The sequence below is a fragment of the Lepisma saccharinum genome, chromosome 26 (genome assembly GCF_977018435.1).
Source record: "Lepisma saccharinum chromosome 26, izLepSacc3.1, whole genome shotgun sequence".
Lineage (NCBI taxonomy): Eukaryota > Metazoa > Arthropoda > Insecta > Zygentoma > Lepismatidae > Lepisma > Lepisma saccharinum.
The window spans coordinates 18,952,257-18,968,066 of NC_139254.1; the positions used below are offsets into that span (position 1 = coordinate 18,952,257).

At 38.1% G+C, this 15,810-nt stretch overlaps 1 protein-coding gene across 1 annotated transcript in view; it reads right to left on the reverse strand.

Moving 5' to 3' along the window:
* Positions 1-9,690: 9,690 nt before the first annotated feature.
* The window catches only part of LOC145979520 (MIT domain-containing protein 1-like), a 76,100-nt gene continuing 69,980 nt past the window's right edge, over positions 9,691-15,810 (reverse strand). The window contains exons 8-9 of the mRNA XM_083112464.1: positions 13,421-13,617; positions 9,691-10,087 (exon numbers count right to left, since the gene is read on the reverse strand). Coding sequence (XP_082968590.1) covers positions 9,901-10,087; positions 13,421-13,617 — 384 coding nt within the window. The 3' untranslated portion in view covers positions 9,691-9,900. The remainder of the gene's footprint in view (positions 10,088-13,420; positions 13,618-15,810) is intronic.

Below are 15,810 nucleotides of genomic sequence, written 5' to 3' on the forward strand. Positions count from 1 at the left end.
GCTGCCGTTTCACAGTCTTGCAACGCAATTCTGCCATCTGGCGGTTCAACAGCGAACCAACTAGATTCAGTCACAAATCAATTGCAAACCTTAACATTAGAAAATATAGTTGAAGCGTTGTGTCACACTGTACAGAACCTGGCGGACCAAATACAATCAAATAACAGTAATCAATTTCAGACCCGGCCTACTTTTTACGGCCAGGGGAATGGCAATCACAGAGGTTCTACTCGCGGCATGAGACGTAATTTCAAATCTCGAGGTGGAAATAATAATTCAGTCGGGGGGCGACAAAATTCACAGTTTTCGCAATGTCAGATTTGTTTCCATTCAAATCACTCTACCAGGGACTGTTTTTATAATCCAAACAATGAAAACAAGGGCGATTTAAACTGAAAACCCGTGTGAATCGATGGAACGGATCCACACGCAAGACAAAATTTGACACAGTTCCTATCCTTGAAAAAAAAAAAAAAACCTATTCTTCATTCAAGCTCATGCAAATAATAACCCCCTAGAAATTATGATTGACAACGCAAGCCAGCTTAGTATTTTCCTGAGCATTTAATTCCCCCCAATGCACAGCATTATGAAAGGCGTCACTGGTAACAGACTTCCTATCTCAGAAATTTTAAAACTCCCCCTTCACATAGGAAGATATAGGTACTCCCACCCTTTTAGAGTTGTGCAATCCAAAGAATTACCTCCTCTCCTTGGCAATGACTTCTTGAAGACACAAAAATGTGACATTTCACTTAGTACTAACCTGTTAACTCTTAGATGCTTAGGCCATATTCCGAACTATAACCTTCCCACAAAATCACACACCTACACCATCCCTGATGTAATTTTTTCTAAACTACACTCTACTAGGAACCAACACAGTTTAGTAACAATCCCAGAAAATGTAACCCTAAAACCCGAACATATGTTTCAGTTTCCATCACTCCCCCCCTCCCCCACAATATCCTACTAACACCTTCTCAGGAAACACTCCTTACATACAATATCCTCATACCCCATGCTCTCCTTAACACTTCTTCCCCTCTGTTACTAATTCATAACCCCTCAGAAAAACCAGTCACTCTCAAATCCAACACCCCACTTGGCCAAGCAACCCCCTGTGGCATAATAGTAGACATGACAGATGCATCCAACACTGATATGACTACCACCACAAGCATGCACGGAAGACAATACAGAAAGCACAAGACTGAAGGAAAGTCAGAAAAACTTTGACCCATCTTGCATCAGTATTAACCCTGACTTATCAGAGGCAGACAAACAAAAAAATCATAAAGTTAGTATTTGATTATGCTGATGTTTTAGCTTGGAAAGGCGATAAACTCACCACAACCCCAATTTATGAGTATGACATTGGAGACAATCAACCTCCTTATATGAGACAATACCCCATCCCTTTGAATCTCAGAGAGCAAATGAAAATTGAGCTTAACAAGCTCTTACAAGATGGCATCATTCGCAGGTCAGAAGGTAGTCCATTCCGACACCCAGTTCTCTTAGTGCGCAAGCGAGACAATTCGTTCCGTGTGGTGTCTGACCTTCGGGCGCTGAATAAAATTATTCAGCCCTCTTCTCTCCCAACACCTAACATTGATAACATTTTAGCAGACATGGCAGGCAAGAAATATTACACAACCCTTGACCTTAAGTCGGCATTTTTTCAGGTAAAATTAACAGAAAGGTCAAAGAAAATGACCTCATTTGCAATTAGTAATTGTGGAAATTCGAGTATGAAGTATTGCCAATGGGATTGAAGACAAGTAGTTAGGTCATGAACAATGTAATATCTATGGCTCTATCTGGCATAGATAGTTCCGAGATATCTGCATATACGGATGACATAATTTGCTACACAAACTCAGTTGACGCAATGCTACAAGTTTTACATAAAGTCTTTGCTAAATTACGTGCAGCCAATTTGAAACTAGGGCCAAATAAATGTAAATTTTGCTTTGAAGAAATTCCAGTCTTAGGCCATCTTGTGTCGCAAAAGGGATTTCAAATTTCTGATCACATCCTGCGTGCAATCAAAGAATTCCCTAAATCTAAGAAGAATTTAAAATCCTTCCTAGGCATATGCAATTTCATCAGATGCTATGTACAAGGGTTTGCGGAACCCGCAGAATGTTTGTTCAAATTACTCAAAAAGAAAGTAAACTTTCATTGGCATGAAGAGCATCAGAAAAGCTTTGAGGCATTAAAAGACAAAATTATTTCCGCACCCATTCTTAGACCTTATGACCCAAAGCAAACTTCATGGGTATACATCGATGCATCCTACCAGGGTATGGGCGGTTGGTTGTCTTATGCAGAAAGATACTGATGGAGTACTACATCCGATAGCCTTCTGCAGCAGACACCTTACAGACACTGAGAAAAAAGCAGATGTCTTTTCTCTTGAAATTGCAGCTGCTTTTTATGTCCTAAAATCATTCAAATTCTTCTTAATCAACACACCCTTTATAGTTTTCACAGATAACCATGCATTGTCTTACCTTAGAACAACAAAACAGTTGTCCGGGGTCCTTGCTCGAAGATCACTCTTCTTCCAAGAGTTCGACTTCCAAATCCACCATATCCCATCATCACACAATGGTATTGCTGATGCACTATCGAGGAATCCTGTAGACCCAGCCCCTTCCTTGTCCAACGACACAGCACCAGACACTTCCCTTGACACAGACGAGGAGGACATACTAAATCAAGTCTTCATGTTACAATCAGATGACTTTGACATAGGTACAGCACAAAGAGAGGACCCATATTTACAAGCATTAATCAAAATTCATGAAAACCACCCAGATGCTGATCACAAATTAGAGAAAACAGCCTACTCATTTGTTCTTGACAATGGAATCCTTTATAGGAACACTAAATTTTCACCAGGCTATAGAAGACAGTTATGTATTCCCCAAAAACTAAGAAAAGAAGTGTTTCAATTAATTCACTGTAACAAAATGATGGCTGCACATCAAGGTGCTGCTAAAACATACTCCCATCTCTCTTTACGCTACTATTGGCTTAATCTAAAGAAATATGTGTACGCTGCAGTACGCAAATGCACTGAATGTCAAGTAGCAAAAAGGGCTCACGGAGCCATACAACATACACTGCAAACGAGCCCACCCGCTAGTCATCCCTTTAGCCAAATACATATTGACGTGTGTGGACCACTGACTTCAACCTCTGACACAGGACCCAAATATTTTCTATCTGTTGTTGACAATTGTACCAGATTTGCCATAACTACAACCCTCCCCAACCATGATGCCAACTCAATAGCTAACGCTCTTGTCTCGCATGTTTTTCTCATTTTTGGTCTTCCAGAGACGATGATGCTTGACAGGAGCTCCCCGAACTATAGCAAATTAATACAGGAATTATCCAAAATTACTGGTGTCACATTAAAATTTATTGATACTGCTGCTCACTTTAGAAATGGTGTAGTCGAATCATCTTTTCACTACTTGAAATCCATCATGAAAACTTATGTGGTACAAAAACAAGGTAAATGGCATGAACTTTTGGCTAGCACGACCCATGCCCACAATGTAAGTACACATCTTGGTATAAACAACTCCCCCTATTTTTTGCTATTTGGACAACACCCTAGATTAATTGCAGATGCTGTTCTCCCTACTAATCCCAACACCACTATCCACTCTAATGAACAGAGAATAGAACAACTCCAAGCCACTCGAGAACTAGCACACAAACATTTAGCAAAGCGATTTGAGCAGCAAAAACAATGTGCCGACAAAAAGACACAACAAACGACCTATTCCCCTGGACAATTAGTGTATATTTTGGACACTACCCCTCATCCCCATGTACCCAAGGCATTTTCGTCCTCCTACAAATTTCAAGGGAAAATAATTTCACAAAACGACGCCAATTCCTATTTGGTGGAATACACCGATGGTCGTGGCAAACTGAAAACTGATGCTATCACGATTCACCGTTTGAAAACTAGGCACCTTGACTCGGACCAGTCTGTCACTTAAATATTCAATTTTTCCATTTTTCACCGTTGCACAGTCCATTCACACTTTATAAATATTCTTTTCGCACCCACATGTCAATATAATACTTGTATTTTCGCAATTTTTTTTGCAACGCGATTTTTTCACAACGGACATTTTTCACTCAGTTGCACACAAGAACGAGCACATGTAAAAACGGAAGTTCTGCCATTTTGATTCACATAGTAACCTCTTCTTCCTGTTCCCTCCTCCTCAACACTGTACACATGAAAAAGTCGGGAATTAACTTTCAAAGCAAGTTCGAAGACTAAAATAAACTTTTAATATTCCACAAAGTAATAATAATAAAGAAGTAGAAAGTAAAAACGGCCAATCAGGAACGTAGTCTCTCAACTGACTACTGGTTGAGTACGTGAATTTTCTACTCGCTAGAGACAACGCGATTTTTTCTGTCTGCAGCAAGCAAGCAGATTGAAAAAAAAAACTCTCACAAGTATCTGCGCATGCGCGACCTACCCGTAGACTAATCTCGCACAGCTGACGATGTAGCAATCGCCTCGGCTCCAGCAAATACATCGTGGAGCGCAAAACGTAAACAAATGGTAATAAAATACAAACAAATAAAAATGCAGAAGTTTATATTATAACCTATTCAGTCTCGAGAATCTCTTGCATTACAGCTTGCTATTCCTTCTCTTTTCTAATTTATCATTAGTGCTCTTTTACCTTTTTATTTGAGTAGCTTACTCGGAAAACATTTTTTTTTCATCACAAATCTCATGCTTAATACATGCTATTTTTTTTAATGCAAACTCAGTTTTAAAATTGTATCTTTGTCCCTTTCAGGGTTCACTAACGACCATGGCAGTACTGTTATTACTTTCCCTTTTTTCCCTCATTTTTTCGGTCACCACGGCGACTGAGCATGTGAAAATCATCTCGGGGAATTTACCTGAAAGAACTACCAGGAACCATCCCTTATCATTATACCATCCCCATCTACTATAATGTGAAATTAGAAATGCCTAAACCCCAGCACTTCCCATCAACACTACATAATGACATGTGCAACGAAGGTGAAGAAGATTCCAACCAATGTAAACTTGCGGTCCAAGTCCAAAATTTTCATTCACACCTTTTTTCACACCTTTCCCTCTTCACACGACCCACTCCCAACACTTCCGTAGTTAGACAAAAATGTGCACTCCTTGGCTTTATAAGTAGCATTGCTAACTATTGCTGTGATTTTGACACTACTAAGCAACTAGAACCCTTATTACAAAATGCTCATAAAGTAAAACAAACGATATCTAACATTAAATTACAACTGCAAGCTAATCATATTTTCTATCAAAATTTAACTGGTGAAATTCACTCTTTCCAACATCAGATTGAGGATGTTTTTACTGAATATGCTAACCACTCTGATGGTTTGGCTAGAAACCAGGAAGCATTAATTAATAAACTTAAAAATTTAACAATCAAAGATGCACATCAAGCGCAGGCATATCTCATCGAATTTATGACCTTAACCTTGCAGCTTAGCCAAATTTTCACCCTTTTTGAATATGAGAATACCATTAACAATTGTAAACATCATTTTCTATCTGAACATTTTGTATCTAAAACAACACTGCACCGAGACTTGAAAAAGATTAAAAAAAATATTCTTCCTACTGGATTTGATATAGCAATTCCTCTCACCCTTATTGACATGTATTATCAGATACCACTGTCCCAATGCAGGATATCAGCTGATGCTGTCAATATTGAGTTGAAGGTGCCTATCACTTCCACTCAGAAGAACTATAAACTTTATTTAGCAATCCCTGTCCCCTTTTCGTATCAAAATTTAACATGCGTAGTGTCGCATAATCCATCGTATATCGCCATCGATGATTCTCATAATGTTGTCACTATTAGTGGTAAAGACCTTGAAAATTGTCAAGTCCATACACAGAAATTGTGCCTTCATCCTTCTCACACAGGAAGACACGATGGGCTCAATTTCTGTTTTTCCAAATTGATTCAAGCAACAACCGTGGCTGATACGATGAATGTGTGTACCTACACATGTCACGAATCCCACCTCACTGATGTGGTCAAATTAGATTTAAATGTATATGCAATAATTAATCCTCCTCCTACCATCACCTTTCTTTACGCTAATGGCTCCACTTTACATTATAATCTTACTACTTTTCACGAACCCGGTGCAGTATTGTTACACGTGGCTTGCCGTACAGATGTACTTATCACCCCCGATATCAAAATTCATGCTATCTTTCCTTGTGGTTTCGATCATTCAACAATCCACCGAACGATTCATATCCTTCCTGCTGCCTGGACCAACAATCCCAATTTTCTACTCGACACCCATTATAAAATTTCCCCCCTTGTGAATGCAACGGCTCTTTATCATAAACAATGGACATTTCATATGCCTCACCTTAACCTCTCCCAATATAAAGTTCTTGACATCCCTCCTATAACTCCACTTTACAGGCATGCGGATTTTCCTATCATTATAATTTTTGTCTGGCTCACGCCTCACTCTAGATGTCATATACCAATTTAAACTTCTCCACATTCCCCTTTTCTTATGTTTTACTTCTAAGGCTCGTGCACTTACCCCTCATGACCTTATAAAATCTCCTGCACATACAACCTCCTATCTCTTCTTAATTTTCATAGCTCTCCTGCTTCTTTGTATTTGCATTACATACACGTACTTACGTCTAAAACGTCGCACTTCTTGCTGTTCATGTTGTCCCCGGCGAACCCCATCTCCTACTAAGACATGTTCCGTCCCTATTATTAGTCCTCCTATTTCCTTAGCTGCTATATCTCAACGTCCCGCACATTCCCCACCACCCCCTCCCACTCTTCATCAACTTACAACTCCCACTCGCTTAGCTCCTCCTCTTCCCACACATATCACTTTCGATGATGGCTACTGTCTACCCACCCCTGTCATTTCACTCATGTCACCTTCGACACCGACCTTTACTCTTCCACACTTAGGCGAACACCTTCTGTTATAACTTCCCCTTCCTTACGCTTGTCGGCTCCCCCTTGCACAACGTCACCATCTGGCCTGCTACACTCACAGCATTTCTTAAGCATCTCTTCGGCAGTTCCGCATGCAGCCAACCAGCAGACATCTTCTTGCAGCTCATCATGCAGACAGACAGCCAGCAGATATCTTATTGCAGCTCATCATGCAGCCAGCCAGCCAGCAGATATCCTATTGCAGCTCATCATGCAGACATCATGATGCAGACATCATGCAGCCAGCCAGCAGACATCCTATTGCAGCTCCGCCTGCAGCTCAGCATACCACCAGCGGTCAGCATTCCAGCTGAACATGCAGCCAGAATAGTGCAGTACTGTTTGACCAGCGATCCGAGAGCTCCAGTTGGCAAAGTGCCAAGAAAAAGGGGAAGTTGGCGATAGGAAGGCAGGCGCGAGAACGCTGCTCGCGGTTGCACGTTGAACAGTGTTACCAATCTGCGAGGATGCTTATCCACCAGAACATAAGTAACGAAAACCGAGGGACATGCACAACCATGCCGTTTGTCAATTTTAGGTTCACTGTTGGTATTGAAGAGTTGAATCTCGATTAGTGTTATTGTGCTGTGCTATTTTTTTATATATAATATAAAGACCTTGTGAATAAAATTGTCGCAGTGAATGAATGGATGTCTAAACACTGCAGGCAAAAGTGACAACATCGCTTTATGGAAAAACAGGTGGTGGCCATGGACGTCCGCAGGATTTTTTCCAGGGAGGGGCAAGGAAGGTTTTTTTTCCAGGGGGGGGCAAACAAGGCACATTTTCTCCAAAAATAGTGCTGTTCCCTAAAAACACATTGCTTAAATTTGAATTTTTGGTGATCATGCAATAATTAACACATATTATTGTGGTTAAAATGAAATTATACGTGCGAAATACATAATTTTTGGATGACTTTCATTTTTCAGGGGGGCGTCCCCCCTTGCCCCCCCTTCCGGACGCCCATAGTGGTGGCTTGAAACCAGATACCGGTCCAGTCGACTTCCTCTGGGGTTGGGTCAAAGATGCCGAACTGGCGCTACGTTCAAGACTTCAGCTTTTGCAAAGACGCCTCTCCACGGCCAGAGCACTTCCAATATCTTGTGTCAATATTCTCCGGTTGGCAACATTGCTCTCTTTCCCCACGTGACACTCGCGCTGCTCGCGTTTCAGAGAAGCGGTTCCGCAAACTCCCCCAATTTACGACTGGACTCTTCTACTTCGGGCATGCGCAGAAAACTCGAGAGTTCTCGGATCGCTGGCCAAACAGTACCAGCTATTCCGACAGCTCCAACTTTTTTTTTTTTATTTTACACATTATTATATACAGGGTTTTTATTTTTCTTTACTCCATGTACCTTTAATTATTATTTCAAAATATACTCTCCATAACCATCTCTACTCTGCTTAGTAACCACTCACAGTGGATACATCTTGACCAGGGGAATGATGAAGGAATTGGGAGCATAAAGGTAGAAACATTAATTTGCCTCAAACATCGCTCTGAAGCTCGCAAGTTGAACGCTCATTCACCCCACATTCCACCAGATGCAGAGCCGAGCAAAAAGAATTTTCACAGTCAGCAAGGCAACGGCCCTCGCCAGCGGTGAGTGCACCTCCACCGTAAATTTCCATCTGCATCCAGGGATACCCCAGGTGCACGGTGGAGGTGCAAAGTCCACCAAGTTATGACTCAAATCCAATGTATAAAACCCCTGGAGACGGAAAATCGATCTCTCACTTCGCTCCAATATCACCACCAAGCTGATCGACGAGAAGAGAACGACGGCCTGCTGAGAGATTGCGACACTACGAGGCGGTAACAAGCGAGAAGTCCATAAGCAGTCCGGATTAAGCCAGCCAAAGAATCTGCAAGCCACAAAACAAGTCGCCGAATTGCCTGCTGTCTCTTATTGTCATCTACGATCTCTCCAGCGGGCACCTGTCACAGTCGCCGACGCCAGAAGCCGAGGGCCAGACCTACAGCAAGGGGTGAGTAGCGTTCAACACCACAGGCTCCCAACAAACCTTCATCAGCTCCCTTAAGGGTAGAGGTGGTTAGCCAAGTCAAACTTAAGACCTATCGTATTTATCTGAGCTACGTCCCGGCGTGACTCGATCCCGTACCTTACCCGACGTCACGCTACACTAAATAAATATTTTCATTAGGTTTGATTTTCAATGCTCTTGTTAGCAATTAACTGAAAAGCAAAATTCCAGTCTTTCCAGTTTCCAAATATTGTATAAACTTAACTTTTCTTTTAATGCTCTGAAAATATTTTTCAATACTTCTCTGATATATTTACATGTGAAAGTTACAACATATACTGGTATACCTATCTAGCTGTCTTGGTATTAGCATGCATCTAAGAATGTTGTATAAGCCTTGCTTATATTCTGGACCTTTCTCCAAGTTTATGGCATCTGATGTTATTCAAAAGGTAGGAAGAACTCACAGAAATTGTGGTTGTTAACTGCAGTGAACATTATCACCAGGAAAATTTTCCAATAATGTGTTGCACATTTTTTGTCATAAATATAACTAAAGAAACATATTTTTATCATTATTACTGGGGCTGAAATGATATCAATACCTCTGTTATTGTTTTGAAAATAAAAACAAAATTGGCACTGGTTACAAAATAAGCTTTGATATTAGTTTTTAAAATGATACAATGTCTCTAACAGTGCTATGGCATAAAAGTAATCCCACTTATAATACTACAATACTAACACTACAAAAACAGTAACACACACGAAAGACCAAAATAATGATGTGACTCGGTGACACTTTCACTATTTCCTCCGATTCATGCTAATATTATCTCATTACGAGCAGTCACACTGTTGGCACAGTCTTCACAAACTTCTGAACTGCTTTTCCACTTTGTTCAAAATAAACATCAACACTGGTTTCGATGCATCTTCTGAAGAACAGATCGTAGACACCAAGGATGTGGTAACTATCTACTGGCTGGTATATATCAAGCCCTTTCCCAAGTGTGAATGCCCAACCATTGTTCAACCTGAAATTGAAAGAAAATTATTAGAGTTTGAACAGATGATGTTCTTAAACATAGCTCTCATACGAAAACAATATGCCTGGCAATAGGTCTTGATGTCTTCCACATAGGTATTTTTTCAAACCAGGCTTTAAGGTTTCCATTATTGCTTATAACTTGAAATCAGAAACTGTATTCCAACATATTCATAGAAAACAAGATTGAAAACAAATATGAGGAATCATGTTAGAGAATATTCGCAATAACGCATATTAAAACTGGAAGCAGAGACATTTTATTTAACTATATAGTGTTCCACCTGATGAATTTCCCTGTTCGGTTTAACGCAGAAAAATTACGATTATTATTATTTTATTTTAAATATCTTGTAAAGAATTGTGCAATGTGGAAAAGATTATTATTTTTCACAATTTGAAGCAATCTGGAGGCAAGCAGCATGTTGGAAACAGGGGTTGGGATGCTGGAATCCAGGGTTCTGCATGTCAGGATAGAAGAAAGGGCTACTGTAAGCTTTTCAAAAAGGCAGGGAAGCATGAATCACTAAAAGACTTCAGTTCCAGCTTTGAACTCTTGCTCCACATACGAACAAAAAGAGAAAAGTTTAAAAAAAAAAATTAACGAAAACCTGAACTTCACTGGAAATATGCCCAATTAATTCACATTCACAACTAAAGTGCATTTTAAGAAGGAAGCAGAAGAAAATGCATTGGAACCCATGAATAAATATTATTTAAACACCAAAAAATACATTAATTTTTTTATAAATTAATATATAATATACATTATATTATTTTATATTTTTTTATTATATTATTATTTATATTATTACAACAGATAAATGGTGAGACATGAAGTTAACTTTGCTTGAATTACTTCAATTAAAAAATGGTTTGTCCTAAGTAACTAAAGTGATGGTTAATAACATTCATTCTATTGCAAAATAACTCTATTACGGTTACTGGCTAGTGGGGGAGAGGGTTTAAGGAAATACCTGCACACAAAAGGGGTGGGCAGTCCCATCTGATTGATGAGATGGTGGAGGCTGCATACCACCAAACAGAAACTTTCTCTTCCATGCAGCTGTTTCAGGATAGCTGGCATTCAAATTATCCAAACCAAAGGTTCCAAAATTTGAATTACATATAAATTTTTAGCATTGGTTGCAATAGGAAGTTCAAGGGAAATAAACTTGTTTGAAATACCAAATAATTTGCATTAACCAAGTTCGAATTAGAATGAGTCCACTGTATATAGTTTAACCATAAGAGTCAAAAATTGGTAAGGGGAAACATAAAAAAGAATTCCCTTCATCTCCCATTAAATATCATCTTGATATCCAAAGTATAAATATCAGTGCTGGCATATTGGAACCAGTATCACAATCAGTAAAATACTGAGTCAAAGTAATTCTGATATCCAATTTCTTAGAAAATTTGATCACAGAGGACATATTGATACAGTTTCATCAAGTTATATGCAGTTAAATCAAAGAGAATTTTCACATCAAAGGAATTTTTTTTCTTCTGACAATCATGTTAAAACATGTCTCTATATAGACAATAACAAACACCGCACCTTTATAGAATTATGTACCTATCTTCTCGGTATCGCAATAGTTACAATTTCACCTTAACAAGCTATAAGAATGGGACTTGAAAATTGTTATTGAACTACATCTTGCATAAGATAAAATTGCAGCACGAATGCCTGTACTGTGGTGACATATCGTAAGTTATAAATCATACGAATTAGAAATTAAGAATTTTAATGAAATTAAAATTATATCATATCAGAATTTCAAGTCAAATATTTAGCTTTACCTAGTTACATAACTCAATAATTATATTCACTTTAAGTGTCATAAATGAAAATACTAGAAATCAAAAACAAATGAAGAACAATGTATTAAAAAACGAGAATTACATTCAAGGTTGTGTATCACATGCTTTTCATTATAATGATATCATAAATTAAATTTTTATATTTCATATTTCACTTTTTTACATGTTTTCAAGTTCCTTTCCACATAAACAAGATATCATATCACTTTGTGATCACATGTAAAATCATTCACTTTACGTAGATTTGATCTAGATAACCAGTATCAATTATACGAGTTAGTCGAAGAATAAATTACCACATGCTATATCAAAGTTCAGTGGATGCATCAAATATCAAATAAACAATTGTTCCACACCTTACTAACTGTTATTTTGTATATTTGGCAATTCAAGGATACTTATCTGCATGTTCCTTACGAAGATAGAATGGCCGACGATCTTCGTTTTTCCAACGCATCACTATTATTAAGTCCTTTTCACTTTAACGGCTTTTCCATGGCCTTCTTTTAAGATCAAAACACAAGTACGAATCCTATTTTCACAAGACAATTACGTTTCACGGATTCATCTTGTTTTTGGAAGCAAAATAGACCCAATTTAGGTCTCCGTTGAAATTAACGACTCCATCCTCTGAGTCTGCGATCTTTTAGATGATCAGTGTATTCAAACTCACACTGTTACAACTATATGCACAGCATATCAACTTGTTCATATTTTTTAAGTAATAAGTATAAAATTGTACAGTGTTAATAAATTAACATGATTGTAAAATAAAGTTAGTACAATAAAACAGATATTACAATACTCTATTACTTGTTTTGTATTTCTTTCTAATTATTAAAGGTAAATAAAAGTTTTATAATTTTTGTGGGAAAAAGGTTTTTCCACGCATATCTTAGATTTTTCCCTCTATGAGAGTTGGCAATCTTTAACAACTTTATCACTTTAAGACTACTATTTAAGATGCTTGTTGTATTAAATCTTAAGTTTTTAGTCGGAATTCCACCATAACACATTTCAATTTGCTTGTATGTGTTGGTAATCCGTATGAAGTACATGTACCTACATACCCATATACCTACGAATAATCAAGTAAAAGCTAGTGAAATCAAACTAAACTGCATTTTTGCATTAATTGGAAATCTACCATAAGTACATTCCTGATCTATCATAGACAAAATTACTTCCATACGTTTTTAATATTTTTGAATACTTGAAGTTTAGATATGTACTTCAATTCAAACAAAACCAGAATAATGCAATTCAAACAAAACCAGAATAATGTAAATTTAATTTTTGGGCAAATATAAACAACAAATACGAACTCGAATCGTAGATTTTACCTGATTGCATTATTTTATTTTTATTATATAATGGTACACATTATGGTACCGTTATAATGTATCAAAATGAGTAAAGATTACTGTAATTCTTTAGGATTTGTTTCGTTAGCACAAGAGGTAACATTCTCAAAATACTGATGTACAAAACTTACCGGATATGACGATCGTGAAGTATATCTGAATACTCAAAATTGAAAGTTACCCCTAACAGTTCAAGAGAGTGACCCAGACTCGTAAAGCATCCATTTTGTTCTGTCGATTGGAAATTCTTAACGGTAGTTAAATGAATTCTTCTTAAGTTTCGGCAATATCTGACAAGAACTTCTACCAGGTGAATAAACAATGATAACTGAAAAGAAGAAGTACATTTGAACGAAACATCACCAAAAACAAACAAACACTCGCTCACTCTCACTCTCCAACTGACAACCTGCAAAATTTTACTTACAAGCACACATATTTTAGGCTATCTCCGAAACCCACACCAAATATATAAAATAATGACTACCAAATGTGACACATACTTCATTCTCAAATAACGACAGAAGGGGGAAACAATAGTTAACAGTCGTTACTTTCAACTATAACTACACTTCTGCCTGAAGAACTTTTCTTCCCAAGTACAATCTGTAGAGGCAGTGGTAAGGAGGGAGGGGGGGACTTCCAACACATGGCGTATATGGTAATGGTTTTTAGCACACGTCTGTTTTCCTCCTTTCAAAAAAAGGTAGAACCTCACAGTGATACTAATTGTATTACAAAACTTGGTAACCAGCAAAGGATTTTCCAGGAAAGGAAAATTTTGAAACAAAACTACAATTACAGGAATGGGAGAAGGGTGGTATGTGATAGGAAAATTGTCTTCTGGGCAAAAAAGAACACTGTCCCATTGAACACATGCAGAAGTGAGAGGCCGCTCACCTGTTCAACCAACCATGCATTACAATGGTGGCAAGGTTTTGAACTGGTGGAGACTTGCTGGCCAGGGATGACCAGGGTTGTTAAGGTCCAGGAATTTTAAATAAATTCAATTTCCGTCCAGGAGAGAAAATCTGCAAGGGCTCTGGACCATAAAGAACCATTTGATGTTTAAAGCATACCAATTCTGTTCAGGAACCTTTTTTCTGGAGGAGGAGAGAGAGATCAATTTAAATGAGCTTCAGGAACCTTTATACTGATCAGTTAAAATAGGGTGGCTACTCTGGGACCATGATAAAATTCAAGTATAATTCCCGGTTTTCAAGGAAAACTCTCCAAAAATTCAAGCAGATGTTTTCTCCATTCACCCTTACGTATTACCACCTCTCAACATACACACACAAATATCTTCATAATATAAAGGGTCTATGTGATTCAAACATCCAAAAATTATAATTCAATTAAACGGTATATGTAATATAATTAAAATATTTAATTTAAGGTGCTGAGTTTCTATTTACAATCAGAGGTGCAACCACGAATTCTTGTCTGAGCGGGCAGGGAGAAAGTGCCAGAATAAATGTACAAATACTACTAATACTAATAATAGTGTTAATAATAATATTATTATTATCATTATTGATTTGTTTTATTTTACTTCGCTTCTTGTGCCACGTTTGGCTAATTTGTGAAGATGGGGATGAGTGATGATATGATGGAATTGATGAATGGACAGTCACAAACATCCATGCCCAAGCTGGGATTCAAATCTGCCGGGACCAACATTGTTGTTATTATTACTATTAGTAGCAGTAGTAGTAGTAGTATCAAAGACGACGACATTCTCGTAAATTATGCAAAAAGGGGGTAGAAGTTGGTGCTAAAGCATTTTGTTTGAACAAACGATTTTAATTATTTTTTTAACACATGGCACAGTAGTTCAGATCCCACTTTAAACTGTAGGTCCAGTCCCGATTAGCCTTTCTGTGCATAAAGTGGACTTAAAACAACAAATCAATCAATCAATTTTACAACTTTTTTTCATTTAGATAGTTCGATGCCCAGAGCCAACTCCCACCGCCCCCTATACCGCGTTTGTTAGAACCTGTCCCTTTTCCCGCGCTAGGGATCGCTCGACAGTTTCGGTGCCAATTAGAAATTAGGAAAAAATCGTCTGCTGGGCAGCAAGGAGCGAATGGAAGCCAGAAGAGAGGCGCTTACGTAGACGCTGTTGTCACGTTGCATATTTTAATTGGCTGCCTGGCTTTGACTCTCCCCAGCACGGAGAAAAGCCAGCGACCAGCTAGCGCGGGAACCGGGACAGGTTGTAACAAATGCGGTATAGCTATGGTCATAAACTTGATGAGACTAAGAAAAGCAAGAATTGCAAGCCAAGCGAGCAAGAAAATTTTACGAAAATAATTTTTATTTGCATAAAATGTGAATAGGATTTGGATTTAAAAAAGTTGTAATTTTTCACGTCTACGTGAGAAAAATTCAAGTAGAATTCACGCATAATTCCCAGAATTCAAGGAATTCCCAGTGAGTAGCCACCCTGAAGTTCCATAGTGAAATGAAACAATATGCAACTTGGATGGAACTTAATTTACGCGAGAAAAAAAGG